The sequence below is a fragment of the Pinus tabuliformis genome, chromosome Q (genome assembly GCF_031772625.1).
Source record: "Pinus tabuliformis cultivar Carrire ecotype Pingquan chromosome Q, CPIR1, whole genome shotgun sequence".
Classification (NCBI taxonomy): domain Eukaryota; kingdom Viridiplantae; phylum Streptophyta; class Pinopsida; order Pinales; family Pinaceae; genus Pinus; species Pinus tabuliformis.
The window spans coordinates 397,636,465-397,655,651 of record NC_142296.1 but is presented as its reverse complement, the minus strand read 5'-3'; the positions used below and the strand labels follow the sequence as shown (position 1 = coordinate 397,655,651).

The 19,187-nt window shown below is 38.7% G+C and overlaps 1 protein-coding gene across 1 annotated transcript in view; it reads left to right on the top strand.

Annotated features, from left to right (window-relative positions):
- The window catches only part of URH1 (uridine-ribohydrolase 1), a 202,846-nt gene that overhangs the window by 39,742 nt on the left and 143,917 nt on the right, over positions 1-19,187 (top strand). The window contains exons 2-3 of the mRNA XM_089384502.1: positions 14,610-14,725; positions 14,947-15,006. Coding sequence (XP_089240628.1) covers positions 14,610-14,725; positions 14,947-15,006 — 176 coding nt within the window. The remainder of the gene's footprint in view (positions 1-14,609; positions 14,726-14,946; positions 15,007-19,187) is intronic.

Genomic DNA, 19,187 nt, shown 5'->3' with positions numbered 1-19,187 from the left:
GCACATATATACTTAGGGTTTCATTCTTAGGAATAACAAGGGTTTTGCTTATAGACCCAACAAAATGCTAAAGATCTAGGGTTTCATAACATAGCAAAGCAAACCCTACTATACCAAAACTCCTAAGGTTTGGGATCTTAGACAACATCATCCAACCCTAACAAGTTAAGGTTTTCATGATCATATCGAAAACCCCAAACATGACATTATCATTAAAAATTTCAAATAACATTTCCCAATAACCCAAAGCAGGCTAGAGTTTCACAAATTAACATTAGTATACCTTTAAGTTAGGGTTTTCCAGAAAACTTGTTTATGGTTCTATAAGAACAATCAAGGATGTAAAGAGGGTAGATTTATTAAGTGATGAATCACCCTAAACAAGAATCTTTATGATTCAAGACAGCTAGACATAACGATGTTAGTAATGTAATGCAAACTTCAAAAATAAGATGATCATACTTTTAAGAGAATCTTGTAAGGTGTATAGTCTAAGACATACCTCGAGATGTTCCTTGGCAAACCTTGTAAGGATTCCTTGAAGTGTTCTCTTTGTATTAAGCCATCATCTTTTATACTTGTAGTACATACTTACAAGCACAACATGTGATACCAAGAACATGATTTAATTTCTCAAGTTAGATCTTCTACATAATCATGGAGGATGGAATCCTATGATATTGGAGATCAAGCTGTTCATTCTTTCAATCAATAGTAGGAATTTTTACTTGACATCCTAGATTACTTGTAAACTCTAGAAAACAAGTATTAAGGTTCTAATATGAGGTTTTTCGTATGATATCTAGGGAGTACTATCTTTATCCTAGTCTAGCTATAAACAAGGATCATATGAACCATTTAAGATTAGATACTTTGAAAATTTATGAACATACGTACCTTGAGTTTACACACCTTTGATGTCATTAGACTTTTTGCAAGTGCATTTTATTACATAATAATACTTACTTGATTTCCTTGAGCTCGTACAATATTTGTATTTTCTTCTTCAGTTCTTAGTCCTTCTTGCAATCATAGATACCTCAGATCGTTTGTAAGTCTCCACATGTAGCTATACTGAGTTCCCTTTCTTCAATGAGTTGAATGTACTTCTTTACTGCTTTGACCTTATCATTGCTTCAACACTTAGTGCTTCAACTATAAACAATTCACTGAGCCCCGAATCCTTCTTCTGAAATCTATAGCGAAGTCATCACTGTGATTGTGACTTTACCTCATCTCTGAAGATGATTTGAATTACCTTACTATCCGAATTTCTTCACTGTCATGTCTACTGAGATAGACTCCGAACTTCACACTACAGTTGCTTCTGAGATGACACAAGTTCATCTTTGAAATTATCTCTTCTTGACCTTGATTTTTACCAAACCTTGCTCTCTTTGATTTTAGTTCTATTAGCCTAGAGATGTCCTTCTTAAGCTTTGATCTAACTGACATGTTCTTCAAGACAAATGCAAACTTCCTTTGACCATGACCATAGCTCTGATACCATTTTGAGAAATTGAAAGAGTGGCAGTTACCCGATTTCTCTTATTATGACATTATCTTGTGATGTTTTTCATTATTATTATTTGTTCTTTCGAATTATCTTTTCTTATCATCAAGACTAATGCCAAGCAACAAATCAACAAATAGAAGAGAACACAAGATGTAGGCACCTTTCCAGGGAAAAACCCCACTCAAGGGGAAAACCCTGTCAAAATTATTCCTTCAGTAGATTCAAGATGAGACGACCAAGACCCTTACAACTTAGACTCGAGACTACCTCCATCCATCAAGTCAACCTTGTCATTCTTCAGTTCTATTAGTCCTGTAGCAATCATTCTTCTTCACACTTTGATCCTTGCAATGGTACCGAACTTGTATCTTGAGATAGCAAAGATCTCTGAACCATCCTTGTGTGATAGCACCAAATTTACTCATTAAGATAGCACTGAAAGTTGTCCATTGTGATAACATTGAAGTTTATCCATAAGCATCAAAACCTTATCACAGTGATAGCACTAGCATCGAGACTTGATTACTGTGATAGCACCGAGACCATGAAGAACTGAGACTTCATCACTGTGATAACACCGAGACATTCACTGTGGTAGCACCGAGATATATCCACTATAATATCACCGAAATGTATTCAATGTATTAGCACCGAAACTGTGATAGTGTGAAAATTCCTAAACTGGAATCCCTACTACAACAACTGATGATATTTCTCCTACTTGTGAGATTTACATGAACAAGTTATTTGCAGTTTCCTGCAACAAATATTGAAATACATACACTGCAGCCTTCACTTAATTAATTTATATGTGGAAACAAGAGATTGAGCAAGAAAAAAAATACAACACAAATGACACCGTTATTTTTGGACAAATGTCCCCGGAAAAACCCAATGTGGGAAAACTGGTGCAGCAGATCTGAGGGTTTATTATTATTAAGCAGTAGCAAATTCTGAATACATCTTTGAATACCTCTCGGGTTATTCAGTTATAGAGAGAGAAATACTGGCAGAAATATTTGTGAGATTACCTCACTTAATCATTGAGAAAAATCTTGGCTGATTAGGGAACTGGATGAGGTGCCTCTGGTAGGCCCTGCATAGTCCTCACGCAATCCCTGCGTCAACCCCTCTAGGCACTTTGTCACCCAGCCAACTGATCGATTTGCTACCCGGAGTCACTGCTTTCAGCCTCCCGGTCTCACACCCCGGCTCTCGACTTCTGAAACTGACTTTGCTGCAAAATTTCAGACTCTCTCTCACCCTCTAAGTTGCCTCTGCGTGGCCTTGTGTTAGCCTCTGCTTGAGAACTGTTGGATCACTCTTTGCGTCTTTCTACTGATGATTCTCCTGTTGAGAAAATCTCTCTCTCTCTCTCTCTGGATGCTATCCTTGCCTATCAACTGCAAGAAATCTCCTCGATCAGAATTTCCTCCTGAGAACTTCTCACTTCAAAAATTCGATCTCTTGATCTCTCGGTGTGTTTTCCAAATGACCTTCAAGCTTCCTTAAATAATTTTCTAGTTGACATTCAATGGCCCAGTTTAAAAGCTAATCAATGGCTAAGATCACTCTAGCTTGATCCTCGTCTTCTTCTAGAAGTTACACCCACAATTAGATTAATACCCATTAATATTTTTAATTTCTTAAGTTTAGACTTAGGGTCCCATTAAAAAATATTAATTATTTTAATAAAATTGTTTTTGGGTGGAATTTCCCAAAATGTTTTCTGGGTTCTTTGGAATACATGTGTCCAAGCCTCCTTGCAAAATTTTATGCCTAGAGCACATCCGATGCTACCTCAAATCATCAGATAGCACTGAAATTTGTTTACTATGATTGCACCGAAGTCTATTCTTGTGATATTCGATTTGTCACACTATGAATTATACCGAGATCACCTCTGCAATCAATCCAAGTTCCTTCACTGTAATAATACCGAAACTTGTCTCTGAATTATTATCCGAACTTATCTTTGTAATAAAACTGAATTCTATCTCTGAAATTGTCGAGTTGCTGTACTATAATTTGAGCGAAGGTCATACTCCTATATATAGTTGTTTCCATATTGAAATGAGCCGACATGAGCATAGGAAGAGATGTTTCACTGTATTAGGCCAACATGAGATTATTGAGGGAAGTCGACTTGATGATGAGTCCTTCGACAACAAGGAGACTTTGATGGATGGAGGAGTCTTCAAACAAAATTGACTTTGACAATAACCTAAATCCTACAATGGAGGCTTGACCTATAACAATTGACCCAAACATGAAACCCATGCTTTAACAATTCAATTAGAATAATAATAAAATTCTTTTTTTTTCCTTTGACAAATATATTACATTTTGACTTCAAGTACAATTATGAAGACCAAACCTAGTTACATTCTTCAACAAGAAGTGGCAAGAGTAAATTTGTGCAGCGTCAGAGGGAGATCTGGGCACAATTTCTGTAGATCTGCGCAGGCCAGTCACAAGTGTAAATTGCAAAAGTAGTGGGGTTTGATTTCCAGTTCCAGGTGTAGGAAAATTCGAATAGCCTCGAAATCAAAATTTGCATGCAGTGGCTTTTCCGGATAGAGGGTTCTGGTGAGCAGATTAGTTAGATTGTTGAGTATATTTGGGTGCAAAAGTTTTTCAGCAAGGGTTTCAATTACAAATCTGTGTAGGGGCAGGAAGAGAAATTCACACCGAAGAGAGGAGATTTCCTGATTTTCTCAGATTTCCAATTGTAGCAGGCAGTAGCAGGGTTGCCAATCTAGCAAGTGCGAATTGCCTAAGAAGGATTTCCAGAGGCAAGCAAATCTGCACATTCCAGAGAGGGGTGTGAGTAGCAGAAGAGAAGCCAAGCAGGAAAGAGAAGGAAATTTCCAGGCTTAACCTCCATCTTATTTGAGTTTCACAAGGATGGCCACAACAGGACTTAGGGATCAAGACAGACTAGACGGAGCCTCCAACTTTGGTGTATGGAAGGATAGAATGTTGTTCCTGTTAGATGAGTATGGTCTGAAGGAGTATGTGGAGAACACTATTGCCATACCTACAGATGCTCAACAACAAGAAACATACAAGAAAGAAATGGCCAAGGCTAAGAGGATGATCTTAGATGAGGTTCAGGATCACATCGTTCCACATATTGCTACACTAAACACAACAAAGGAAATGCCAGATGCCGTAGTAAAGTTGTATGAGAATCCATGAGATAATCGGAAGATGATTCTCAAGGAGAAGCTGAGCACTGCCAAAATGCAGAGGGGGAAGATGTTACACCCTATCTCACCAGGATTCAGAATGTCATAGATGAACTTGCAGCTGTTGGAGAAAAACCATCAAATAGCGAGCTAGTTAGAACAACTCTCAATGGTTTCACCAAGGAGTGGCATACCTTCGTCCAAGTTATTTCTGGGCGAGATACCCTACTTGGATGGGATCGTCTGTGGAGTGACTTCACTAAGGAGGAGATGAGACTTAGCCTTGCGAATGGTACTACCAATAGCAATAGCAAGGGACAAAAACAGGGGGACAAGGAAAATGTAGCCCTTACATTCAAGGGAAAGGCGAAGAAGGGTCCCAGTCAAGGACAAGGCTCAATGGGAGGAGAGAGAAATGTTGACACCTAATCATTGGGATTGGGTGAACATTTGTAAATAATGTAAATAGTAAATAATGGAAAATGAAGAGACATCGGGCGGTGAAGCCCAAGAGTCTCTCCCTCTTGTTTATAACCATGAGTAATCTTAATGAATAAACACAATTTGCATTGAGGAGTTACCTCCTGGCCTGACATGGTATTAGTGCCAACTCCATTTTTAGTTTTCCTGCCCTTGTACCTCCCTTCCGCCATTTTTTGCAATCTGCCAAATTCCTGTCATCCTCAGCCTTGGAGTGATTCTCACTCCCTGGTTCCCTGATGCGCATATCCGTCGGTTTTGCGTTTTCTGTAATGGCGTGTTTGAAGACCGGTGTGGAGATTGGGTCAAAGCATTACAAACAGCTGCCTCCGGTTTGAAAGGAATGAAACAATGTGGGATTTTCTGAGAGATGATGTGGTTGGTGTGGCGAGTTTCAGTGTTACCTTACCTCGACACAGCGGTTTGATGGCAAGGTTGAGGTCAGAAAAGCATCAAATTAATCACTTGTCATGACAGGGATAGAAGAAAGACTTCTGACGTTGCAAGGTACCTCTACTCGTGCACAAAATTTCTCATACAGTTCTTATTATGATGAAGGTACATTTCCATCAAGTCTTTTATGACATGCTAGATTTGGACACTTGAACTATGACAACCTTCTCTTGTTGAAGAAAAATGGTGTTACTGGTTTGCTTACAATTCCTAGGAAACTTAAGCAATGTGATGCTTGTATTCTAGGAAAGCATAGCAAACAGTGTTTTCATGATTCACATTCTAGAGCACAGAGAAAACTTGAACTCATTCATTCAGATTTATGTGGTCCAATGCCTGTTCCTTCTGCAAATGGAAATAAATATATGATGAAATTTATTGATGACTACACCAGAATGTGTTGGGTTTATTTATTGAAGAACAAATATGATGCTTTTCAAACATTGAAGAACTTTCATACATGGATTGAAAATGATGCACATTCTTATATTGGCTCTATTCGCATTGATAATGGAAAGGAATACACTTCGAATGAATATGAAAACTATCTTCGCCAGCATGGGGTCAAACATCAAACAACTATGCCTTATAATCCCCAACAAAACGAAGTAGCTGAAAGAATGAATACGACAATCTTAAATATGGTACATTCCATGATGTTTTTCAAGAATGTAAAATTGATGTTTTGGGCTGATGCAACTCTATGTGCTGTATATGTAAAGAATAGATGTTCATCTAATGCTATTAGAAACAAGACTCCTTATGAAATGTGGTAGGGCCACATTCCTTCGGTAAAGCATCTTAGGGTCTTTGGTTCCACATGTTATGCCTTGATACCAAAGGTACAAAGAAACAAACTTGGTGCAAGGAGTCGTAAGTGTATCTTCTTGGGGTATTCAAATACCTCCAAAGCATATCGTCTCTATGATGAAGTTAATAAGAAGTTTGTTGTATCTAGAGATGTAATCTTTCTTGAATCTTCCAAAGCTGACAATGTTGTTGAGCGACAACTTGATCGCTTGGATAGATTTGGACATGCAAAATTGTTCCAAGAATTTGATAATCAGATTCCACATCTTGAAGGGGGGATTCCTATACTGGATCAATCTGTGGAATCTTCTTCTGAAGCACTCTCTCCCCCACATGAAGTTCCAGCCACTGATGATACTTTGAGTGATGTGATTGACAAAATTGGGAGACTCAATCTTGATTCAGTCCCAACTCAATCAATTGAGAAGCCTGGGCCATCTTAGAAAGGTCCTCCAAAATGGCTGACAAAGACACTTGAAAGTGTTCATCCTGATGAGGTTGGAAAGACAGGAACAAGAATTCAACCAGACAAAATAGAGGTGATGTAGATGATTTTGATTCACCTGTTGATATGGATGTTTCTTATGATTGTGCATTGAATTTGTCTACAGATTTTGAACCAACTTCCTTCAAAGTAGCCGCTTCTCATGATGAATAGAAAGAAGCGATGCAAAAGGAGTATGATGCCTTGATAAAGAATGGCACTTGGAAGCTGGTTGAACCTCCATTGGGAACCAAACCAATTGGCTGCAAGTGGGTCTACAAGAACAAGTATAAAGCTGATGGCTCACTTGACAAGCACAAAGCCAGGCGTGTGGCAAAAGGTTTTGCACAGAAGGAAGGGGTCGATTATGTGGAGACTTTTGCCCCCACAACAAAATGGTCTACCATTGGGACACTCTTTGCCTTGGTCGCTCAGAATGATTGGAAAGTCCATCAAATGGATGTAAAAGTTGCTTTTTTGAATGGAGATCTGAAAGAAAATGTTTTTATGTCCCAGCCAAAAGGATTTGTTGTGAAGGGACATGAAGATAAAGTATGCAAACTTGTGAAATCCTTGTATGGCCTCAAGCAAGCACCGCGAGCCTGGTATGAAAAGTTAACTGAGCATCTTTTGAAACTCAACTTCAACATTATGATCTTGATGATGCAACTTTGTTTGTCAAGAAAGTTGGCAAAACAGTTGTATATCTTGTGGTATATGTAGATGATATTTTGATGATAGGGAACAATGAGAGCTACATTGCATCCATAAAGAAGGAATTGAGGAAAGGTTTTGAAATGAATAACTTGGGCTATGTTCACTACTATCTTGGTATTGAAGTACCTTAACATTCGAAGTATATATTCCTCTCTCAAAAGAAGTACATTGGAGATCTATTATATAGGTTTGGCATGGCTGAGTGCAATCCTTTGACTACTCCAATGGAACAAAACTTAAAGCTCACATCCATTGAAGGAAAAGAATTTGAGGGTGCTCACAGGTATAGATAGCTTGTAGGAAGTCTCAACTACCTGACTACTACCAGACCGGATATTTCATTTGTTGTTGGAATCCTCTTCAGGTTTATGCAAAAGCCTTGTGAGGGACATTGGTCTGCTACAAAAAGAGTTCTAAAGTACTTGAAGGGAACCCAAGACTTTGGACTCAAGTATACATAGGTGGGCGACTTTATCTTTGATTGGATACTATGATTCACACGTCGATGGAGACAAAGACACTGGGGCATCTACTTCAGGTTATGCTATGAGTCTTGGATCAGGCGTTGTCTCTTGGAGATTACGCAAACAATCAGTTCCAACAGATTCCACAATAGAGGCAGAATATGTGGCAACAACTGAGGAAACAAAAAGAAATTGTGTGGCTCAGGAAGATTCTGGAAGATTTGCAGGTAAAACAAGTACATTCAACTCCACTCATGGTTGACAACACCTCTACAATAAAGTGGGCCAAGAACCCAAAGTTCCATGATCGAACAAAGTACATCAATACAAAATACAATCTGATTCGACATCATGTTGAGGCCAAGACAATCCATCTACGTCATTGTTCCACTCATGAGCAGATTGTAGACATCTTCACCAAAGATCTTGGAAGAGAAAAGTTCGAAAGATTCAGAATGATTCTTGGACTCACCAACATCCCTTCAGATTAAGGGGGGGAATGTTGAAACCTAATCATTGGGATTGGATGAACATTTGTAAATAATGTAAATAGTAAATAATGGAAAATGTAGAGACATCGGGAGGTGAAGCCCAAGAGTCTCTCCCTCTTGTATATAACCATGAGTAATCTTAATGAATAAAAACAATTTGCATTGAGGAGTTACCTCCTGGCTTGACAAGAAAGAATAAAGATATGTAGAAGATCAAGTGCTTTGGGTGCGGTGAATATGGCCACTATGTCACCTAGTGTCCTTAGAGGAAGAAGGACAAGAAGCAGGAGCATATAGTAGCTTCAACAAAAATTGATGAACTAACCTCCAGATTGGAGGAGTTTGTGTTGTTAGCAGCAGTACCTCTAGGTGGAGGAGAAGCTTGATACCGCATATCAAGCTGGGTAGGGTCCAACACAATTGCAACAATGAGATCAGTCAGATCAGTTCCAAATTGTTGCAGCGGGACCATCACCTTTGCTACAAGGGCCCATAGTATCATAGTAGAGTAATTCAGTGTCAGCAAGATGCAGTTAGATAACAGTTGTAAAACTAGTTGTAGTTAGTACACGTGAGACAGTTGCGTAGCTAATTGCAGTGACACGGGCAATGCAAATTGCCCAGTTGCAGTATGCAGGTGCAATTCCAGCCAAAATATTCTCAATGCAGAGCTACACAGTCCAGTTTCCAATGCAGGAGGACAGTGTGAGTTGCCAGGAGGGAGCATAGAGATTTCCCATAGGGAGATCGAGACTCAGATAGTCTAGCTTCAGAGGGAGCAACCCTATGGAAGCTAGCGCTTCAGGATCAAGGGAGATCATACTCATTATTGTAGTAGTTGCAGCAGCAGTGCAGAGATAGCAACAAAGCAGTTCAGTAGCAGCAGTAGTATGAGTAGATCAGAGTTTGTGTAGTAGCATGATGGACAATATTCTCTTCACAATGATTTCCAGTGATAGGGAGATTGGTGAACTTGGAGAAGGGGAAAAGGTCAGTTAGACATCAGCAACACAGGACTATCCAGGAGAGTAGTGTTGATGGAGAGAACACCTTCCTCTCTAAGAGAGAGTGTTAGTTTTTGTAGCATCGGACAAGTGTTCTAGTCTTGATTTGTGTCTAAGAGGCTAAGGAACACGAGTTATCCAAAACCCAGAAAAGGTTTCACGAGATAAGCCTCAGTTAAATTAATTGATCAATAATTAAAAAATGCCTAAGTCTAACTTAGGAAAATTGATTAATTAATGGGAATTAATTGGGGATGATCGAGAATGCTCTAGGGACTCACATGGAACGAGTCTAAGATGATCTTAGCCGTTGATGAGGATCTAGTCATGGTTGTTGAAGTTCCAACGAGATATTGTAAGAGCAGATCGATGGGATGAGGAGAGTAACACAAGTGGGAGAGCGAATTATCTAGGCAGTGTGAATTTCCTAGTGCACAGTGATTTAGTGAGGTAAGATTTCGAGCCAGTGGAGGAGCATCAGTGATTGAGAGAGCAACAGAGAGGTTCAGAGAATTTTCCAATGTCTCTCAAGTGCCAGTTTGGTAGGAGAGAGGAGGTCGAATATTTTTGTAGAGAGGTTCGCATAGCCAATGCGAGTGAACCAGAACCCAATGCAAAGTACCGGAAAGGAGGTCGATTCAGTTTCTAGACGCTGAAAGATTGTCCAGAAGGCAGAGAATACTTCATTCTAGAGGCAGTGGGAGGCAAGATGGCTCATCTGGAGCCAACTAGTAGGCTGTATGATTTTCCCAAGCCAGGTAGTGTGATTTCTGGCAGAGTGAGTTGCCGGTGAGAGAGTTTGAGCAGGGCCAGATGGAGGCCAAATTATTGCAAAAGAGAGAATTTCTTCAAATTATTTTGCCAGAATATTTTTCGGAGGATTGTCAACTAGGCATCCAAATTATTGTACTCATATTTTTACTGCTACATAATAATAATATAAACCCTCATCTGCTGCAATGGTTTTCCCTTCGGGGTTTTTTCGGGAACATTAGTCCAAAATAATTGTGTTAATTGTGTTCATGAATTTCTTAGTTTCAGTTCAAATTTTTCGCAATGTATTTATTTGTTTTGAAGAATTGCAGTGTGATTTATTCGATATTAATCAGGAAATTAAGAAACTGCTAATAAATTAGGAGAATAAATTCTAGTAGCTGTAGTTTGAGGAATTTTCACATATAGGTGTTCATACGTTCGATCCTTCCCATGGGGTTGAATGGCAAGAGATCTTGAGTTGGCACACTATAGAGTGGGTTAGATTTGCAAAGCTAGTTTTAGTTAGGGGCACGACTCAGCAGAGGCCTTTAGATTTCGGGATTACTTGATGCTCTAGTTGGCAATGGGATCCAGGTGGGACTTACTATTGTACGCCTGAGGACGATAGAGTGGTGGAGTACCCAGTGAGGGCTGGTTCACGCGATAGTGGATCTGTTGAAGACTGGATGATCCAAAGGTTTATTTGGGACCCGGGTATCAAGAAATCCTTTCATGGTTGGGTGGTACAAAGGTGTGATGTGACACAATGGTTCATATGGGATCCTGGTATTGGTGTACAAGTGCATTTGATAGTTGGATTGGTAGATAGGCGCGGATTGCTTGAGGGCAAGCAATATTGGGGTGGGAGGACTTGTATATCCCCATTTTTGGTTTGATTTATGATGCGACGATTTCCAGGGTTTGTGTCAGCTAAGTCACAGGAGTGAGATTACATCATTGGTGGGCTCGAAGGGTTTTGGAGGAGTTTTATGGGGGCCAATGGGTTCGCTTGCTATATTTCATCATTAAGGTCAGTTTTGCACAATTTGTTCTTGGTTTTGTTGCATTCCGATGATTCTCGTAAAACGGGGTTATTATCTAGCGTTTTAATTAAATATGCTAAAGGTGTTATTTGGAGCAGATTATTTGGAGAAACACCTTAGTGTAATAGCTCGTTGGAACCAAGATGAAGAGATCTATAGGATGGGATGATGAAAAGTGACTTTCAATGGCCAGAGAAATCGTAGAGACAAATTAATCATTTCTGAGATTAAAAGTGACTTAAATAAAATAAAAATAGCCACTTAAATAAAATGAAAAGGAGAAGCTTCTAGAATGAAAATAAAAGTGCTTCTAGAAGGTTGAAGAGATATCCATTGAATCATTAAAAAATGTGGGGGGGGGGGTGGTGGGGGGAGCAGGCCTTTTGGGACATTTGGAGTTAATCATTTGTCATTTGTGAAGATTGGTGAAATTGTCATCACAGGTTCATTGTGCCTGGGACGAAACCTTGGGTACCTTGGTGAAATTGGATGGAAACCCATCTCTACAAATCCCTTGGTGAATTCATTCAAAATTCACAAGTGCGTCTATTGGTTCCAGTTACAGTTTGGGGAGGCTAGAATTAGTATTGCTGTAGTTATTTTGGAGGCCATCACCTCAGTTATTTTCCAGCTCAATATGCCATTTAGCAGGAGCTATTTATAGTTTTGTATTGGTATGTAATCTTGTTTTAGTAAATAAAATAAAGCTGAGTTTGTTGCTATTTCTCGTGTTATTTGTAATTGCAGTATTTTAATCTAATTGCTAGATGGGAATAATTGGTTGTGTTTTATTATTCATTTGGAATATTTGATTTATAATGTGAGGGTTTTGGCTCCTTTAAAATTTTTATCGTGGATTTCCGAGTTTAATTTCCATATTGGTTGCCATATTTCTGAAAGGCAAAACTTAGTTTAGAAATAATATTCTATAATATTCCTAACGGAAATATTAAGTGAATAACAAAAACATGCACTATAACAACTATGAAATTCAACACATACGCAGGAAATAACAACACAAGAGGAAATGCACCAAAACTCTGAGCCATTTTATTTATTTCCAAGCAAAATGGAGTACAAATGAGTATGGAAATAGGAACCTAGACTTGCTACAGCAAGCAAATCCTAACCCAGGTGATGATCAAGCTACCCAAATGTTAGATGAGCTCCCCACCATGATTTTGCGCTAGGCCAGAAAATCACTGCCACTGCTGCTATAGGTGAACTGAGGTTTTGGGCCTTGGCCCTCAAAGCTACTCCAAAAATTCTGCAAAATTAAATGTAGGCTCTCCACACTAGCGCCAACAAAACCTAGAAATATCTCATGGACCCAAGTTATATCTTGGGGTAAATTGCACCCTCCAACAATTTCTGCTACTAATTGCTGAATGGAACTAGGAATTCTGCCTTCAGAAGTGCTCAAAAAATTCTATAAAATTAATCTTAGCCTCCTCTCACCAAACCCACAAAAATCCAGGAAGGGTTTTGGCTGAATCCACTGACCCCGGTGACCCCCAACAAGTGTAAATTGCTCAATTTGCCCAGAAAACGCCCTACAATTCAGATACTGCTGAATTTGGCCCAAATATCCCTCTAAGAAATCCTCCCTAATTCTTGCAAATTTCTCCCCTCAATCACCAAGTAGATCCCGGCTCTAATGCTCCCCAAATTCTGAATATCTACAAGTGCACAAAAGTTGCTAGTAAACCCCTACGTAGGCCCTGGAATAGATAAATCAGATCCTCCAAAATGCAACACTCTCGGCCTTGCAAATCTCCAAGGAAAAACTCATCCTCCCTATGAATAATTCTCTGCAAATTCTCCGGCCAAAACTCCATTGTCTGCTAGCTTCTCTCAACCCCTTAGAATTTCCTTCTGCGTCGTAAGAGAAGCATGCTCCAGCTGGAAATAGTGTGCAATGTAGCTCCTAGGGAAGCCCTGAGATGGATTCCTTCTTACTCCCCTAGGGTGACACTCGAAGTTCATCAAAGGTAGAGGTGGAATTCCCGCTCGGAATTTCCTTGTGCTGAACGGCATGGTTGTCTTGGCTAAGCAGCTCAAGAGAACTAGTGTTAAAATGACAAAAGATGCCAAAAGTGAGGGCCCCAAGTTCTATTTATAATTTGTTGGCCTCTTCTCTCCTTGTGGTCCCCACTCTCTCTCTCTCTCTCTCAATTCACACTTCCTTCTCTTTTCTCTCTCCTCCAAGAGTGTGAGTTCCCTCCTTGGGTCAAATTTCTCTTTCTTGTGGCCCCCACATTCCACTTGAGCTGCAATTTCCCTTTTTCCTCCTAAGTCCCAACGTCGGAATTGCGTCCTCTCCCAAAACTCGTCTCTAATGCTGAAAAACAAAATTAGGGATATTACATTTTCAACACAATATCCATTAATTCACTTATTGTTGACTGCCATGCACCGTTTATTTCCTCGTAAATTAATGACACTCTTTCCAACTCCAAACTGGGCTTTCGTGATTCATTTTCTTCCTTGTTGGGCATGAATGTTGGCATTTATTCTCAGCTGGAAGTAGTAGCATAGTCTTTAGGAATTGTGACGCAGTGGAGGTAATTTCTTACGTTTTTATCCAAAACTTGAAGATTTTACTAAGCATTAATAATAATTTCAGAGATAATTCAGCAATGCTATTCACAGGTCCACTACAGACATGAGGTTTCTTTATTTGTTTTTCTTGGTGCCTATTTTTGAGGCTAAACTCCATAGTAGGAAGATTGTTCCTCTTGCATCAACTGTTATAAGTTCAGAGGAAAAGATCTCAAATTCTTTCTGCAATGCATACTCAATTTAATGTATGTATCTACAAACATTAAGTTAACTTTTTAAAGAAGAGTTTCACAATAATAGTTTCTGCTTTTTCAGCTCTAGAGTTCAAATTTCTGATTTACTTTAATTCATTCGGTTACTTGGAACATGGTGTCCCTGAAAATTATGTGGGCTTGCTTCATTCTTCTTTGCTTGATGAGGACACAAAAGGACCTGTATCAATCTTTTCTTATCTGAGAGTCAGTTGGAAAAGTTGTCTAGGCACATGCAATTTTTCACTTAGAAGCTTGTACTTGATTGTCTAATATGAGAAATGAATTGAACATGTCAGAACTAAATACAGGATACTATGTAAACATTTTAGAATAAAATAAAATAGCTTGTCTATACATGACATTTTCTTGGAGTTTTGCTTGCAGATGATGCAATTGCTCTATTAATGGTATTCCAGTTGTCTGAATTTGAGGTGATTGGTCTGACAACAATCTTTGGCAATGTGTCCACTGAGGATGCCACACGAAATGCTTTGCACTTGGTATGGATTCAGAGTTATTTTATGCTCTTTTTGCTTTGTTTCATTCAGGATTTCAATAAATTAGATTCATCAAATGGAAAAAGTAAGTGTTAATCAAAATGGATGACTAAAGCTGCCATTCACAGTGATTTGATTCTGTCTCATGTCTAAGATTTTTTTTTTTTTGCAAGCTGCTAGATTTGATTTTTGTATCTATGAAGTCTCTAATAGGGAAACAACAGTGTGAAGTTGCAGGATTTCCAGATATTCCAGTTGCTGAGGGCAGCCCAGAGCCTTTAAAGGTAAGAATTCTACTATCCTTCATGGTTGCTCTTGTTATCAACCTGGAACATATTCTGCTTTGCACTCAGCCTAATTGAAGGTCAACTTGTGTGATGTAGGAGAAAACAAGAAGGAAATAATTAGATTAACACTGGTAATGAAATCAGCAAATTCCAATTTTAAAATTCTTCTTTATGTATCTCGATACAACACACACACATGGAAACATCGACAATCTCAGATCTCAATGAGTTCCCTATTTTTACCGAATAGTAATCTCGATAAGGATTCTCTTTTGTCCCCATCATCCTCTCCTTGCGTGCATATTGAATGTTCAACTTGGAAGACGATGAAGCTCAAAACACCCTAATTCAAGATAAATAAAGCCTTTTTGAAAGCTAAAACCATGAGAAAGTGGTGAATAAGCCAAGTGCTCTCGAAGCACATGATGCCAACTCACCAAACTGTAACACATTGGAACAGATTTGTTCAGTAATAGACAGTAATACATATGTTTTTATTAAATTCAATGACAATTACAATGAATGAGGGCTATGGCTTTAAATATAGCCCAAGAGCCATTACATGAGGGGGCATGATCTTTGATCGTGCCCCTTAGTCTAAAATGAAGTTAATTTAATTTAGTAAAATAATTTTATACATAACATTGCCTCCCTCTCAAAAGAATGCTTTGTCCTCAAAGCATACGTAACGATGGGTGTTGTTGACGAAACACTTCTGTCTCCCAAGAGGCTTCTTCTTCTGGTAGGTTCTTCCACTTGATAAGGTACTTTGTAATTACTCGAGATTGTAATTTTCTTTCCCTAGTGGTAACAATTCCTTCTGGTTCTAAGACGAACTTGCCTTCATCATCTAATATCAGAAGCATTGTCTATGCTGATTGGTGTTTGCCCAATGCCTTTTTAAGACAAGATACATGGAAAACGTTGTGAACTCGACTATTATCTAGAAGGCTTAAGCTGTATGCTACTTGGCTGATCTTTTTGTTAATCTGATACGGTCCATAGAACTTTGGCACCAATTTGTTTTTTCCTTTCTGCTTTAGGGATAATTGCTTGTAAGGTTGAAGTTTAACAAATACCCATTCTCCAACTTCCAATTCTCTCTCTATTTTGTGTCGATCAACTGACCGCTTCATACAATTTCTTGCAATACTTAGATTTTCTTTTAATGCTTGAAAGAATTTTTGTGTTTCTTCTAACTTATCATTAACCACTGGAACTTTTGTCTCGGTGATGGCCAAGTCCTTCCATTTAGGAGGTTCATATTCGTACAGAGCTTGAAATGGGGTTATTTTTGCAGAAGTGTGATAAGTTGAATTGCACCGCCATTCAGCGAGATGTAACCACTGAGCCCACTTACTTTGTTTGTCCACTGCATAACAACGAAGGTAAGCTTCTAAGCACTTATTGACAGTTTTTGTTTGACTGTCTATTTGAGGATGATATGCGGAAGTCATGTTGAGGTACATTCCGATATGTTTGAAAAACTCCTTCCAAAAATTCCCTTTAAATTTTGCATCTCTGTCACTAACAATGACTTTGGGATATCCATGTAATTTGTAGATATTTTTGCAAAATATCTCAGCAATTTATTTTGCTGAATCTAATTTCTTCATTCCAATGAAGTGTGCATACTTGGTGAGTTTGTTGACTACTACGAGAATTTTGTCCTTGCCATTAGACACAGGTAACCCTTCGATAAAGTCCACTGATATTTCTTCCCACTTCTACTTTGGAATGTTTAAGAGATGGAGCAATTTGGGTGTCCTAATGTTCTCAATTTTATTTCTCTAGCATTTATCGCATTCTGCTACATATTTTTGAATATAATTATTCACTCCCTTCCAGAGAAACGATTGGCGTGCATTATAGTAGGTTTTAAAGAAACCTACATGTCTGACTGACAATGAGTCATGGGACTCTTTGAGAAATTTGGCTTTAAATTTAGAATTTGGATTTAGGTAAATTCTTCCCTTGTACCACAAAATATTCTTGTTCCATTCAAATCTTGAATTCTGAGAAGGGTTATTGATTATAGCACTTGTTTTTGGATCTTTTGCATAATCACTTGGAATCACACTAAGCCATTACGGGATAGCAACTGAAATTGCAAGTAATGACGATCCTTTGTCTTTCCTAGACAGAGCATCAACTACTACGTTATCCTTCCCTTTCTTATGTAATATATCCATGTCGAAGGCGACAATTTTTTCGATCCACTTTTGTTGTTCTGTAGATAACGTTTTCTGCTGGAGAAGGTGTTGAAGACTATTATGGCTGTTCGTATTAAGAACTTACTTCCCAAGAGATATTGTCTCCACTCTGCTAATGCGAGCATTATGGCGAGCATTTCCTTGTTATATGTGGACTTGAGACATTCTTTCTTGTTGAGCTTCCTGCTTTCAAACGCGATTGGGTGACCATCCTGCATTAATATTGCTCCTATGCCAAAACCTGAAGCGTCACATTCAATTACAAACTGTTTTGAAAAGTCTAGAGTTGCCAATACAGGTGCATTAGACATAATTCCCTTCAAGTCTTCAAAACACTTTTCTGCTTCATCATTCCAACGAAATGAGTTCTTCTTTAGAAGGTTCATCAGGGGTGTGGTTACATGGGCATAGTTTTTAATAAAACTTTGATAGTACCCTGTCAACCCTAAGAATCCTCTTAACTTGGAGATGTTAACTAGTTTAGGCCATTCTTTTATAGCCTTGATCTTATTAGCATCTACTTTTACTCCTTCCTTGGATATTATATGTCTGAGGTACTCTACTTCTTCTAATATGGTGAGAACTTGCTCCAGATGTTGTAGATGTTCTTTCCATGTTTTACTATAGATTAGAATATCGTCAAAGAACACTAACACAAACTTCCTTAGATACAAATGAAATACCTCATTCATGGTGGCTTGGAAGGTTGTCGGAGCATTAGTTAATCCGAAGGGCATTACCTTAAATTCATAATGACCTTCATGTGTTCGAAAAACAGTCTTCACTACATCCTCTAGCCTTATTCTAATCTGGTAGTATCCCGATCTCAAGTCCAATTTTGAAAAGTATTGGGCTCCATGAAGTTCATCTAGCATTTCATCTATAAAGGGAATCAAAAACTTATTCTTAATTGTTACCTTGTTCAGTCCTCGATAATCTACACATAGTCTAAAGGATCCATCCTTCTTTCGGACTAAAACCACTGGAGCAACATAAGGGCTTCTACTTTTTGAGATGATTCCACACTTCAAAATATCTTGGACTAATCTTTCGATTTCAGTTTTTTGATGATGTGGATACCTATACGGCTTGATATTGACAGGGTTTGACCCTGATTTGACTTCAATGATGTGCTCAATTTCTCTTTCAGGCGACATCTTCATAGGAAGATCTTGGAACACCTTTTTGTGTTTTTGAATCAGTTTTTGAACTTTAGGTGGTTCTTCACTCACCAATCTTGAAGCCAACATCTCCATCTGATGACACTGCACTATATATGTTAGTGCTCCCTTCCGGATCAGATTCATCATCTGGGATGACGATACAATTTGATTCTAAGGGGGTTGGTGTTGATTTATGGTAGCATCGGATCTGCTCTAAGCCTCAAAATTTGCAGGGAGGCTAGGACACACGTATTCCACAATACTCTGAAATCATTTTGGGAAATTCCATCCAGAGACAATTTTATTAAAATAATTAATTATTTTTAATGGGTGCCTAAGTCTAAACTTAGGAAATTGAAATAATTAAAGGGTATTAATTAAATTGAGGGTGAAACTTCTAGAAGAAGACGATGATCAAGTCAATATGATCTGAGCCATTGATTAGAATCTAATCTGGGTCGTTGATTACTCAACTGGAGGATTATAAGAAGGACTTCGATGGACATTTGGAAAATACACTAGGCAGATACTCAGTTACCCAAGTAAGATCAATTTTCTCACTGGTCAAAGTCAGGTAAGAGGAAATCGAATCAAAGGGAGAGTTGTAGGTGAGAAGGAGAGATGGCATCAACATCATTCGGGAGTGCAGGAGCAGAAAGAAGATGCAGAGCAGAGGAGGGACAACGTAGAGGCTGTGACTGCACAGTCCCTATGCAGAAGCTGACGCAATGAGATGCAGAGCGGGCAACAGGTCCTCTCCAGAGTTAGAATCTCGCTGAGAAGCGTGAGAATATTGTTTGTA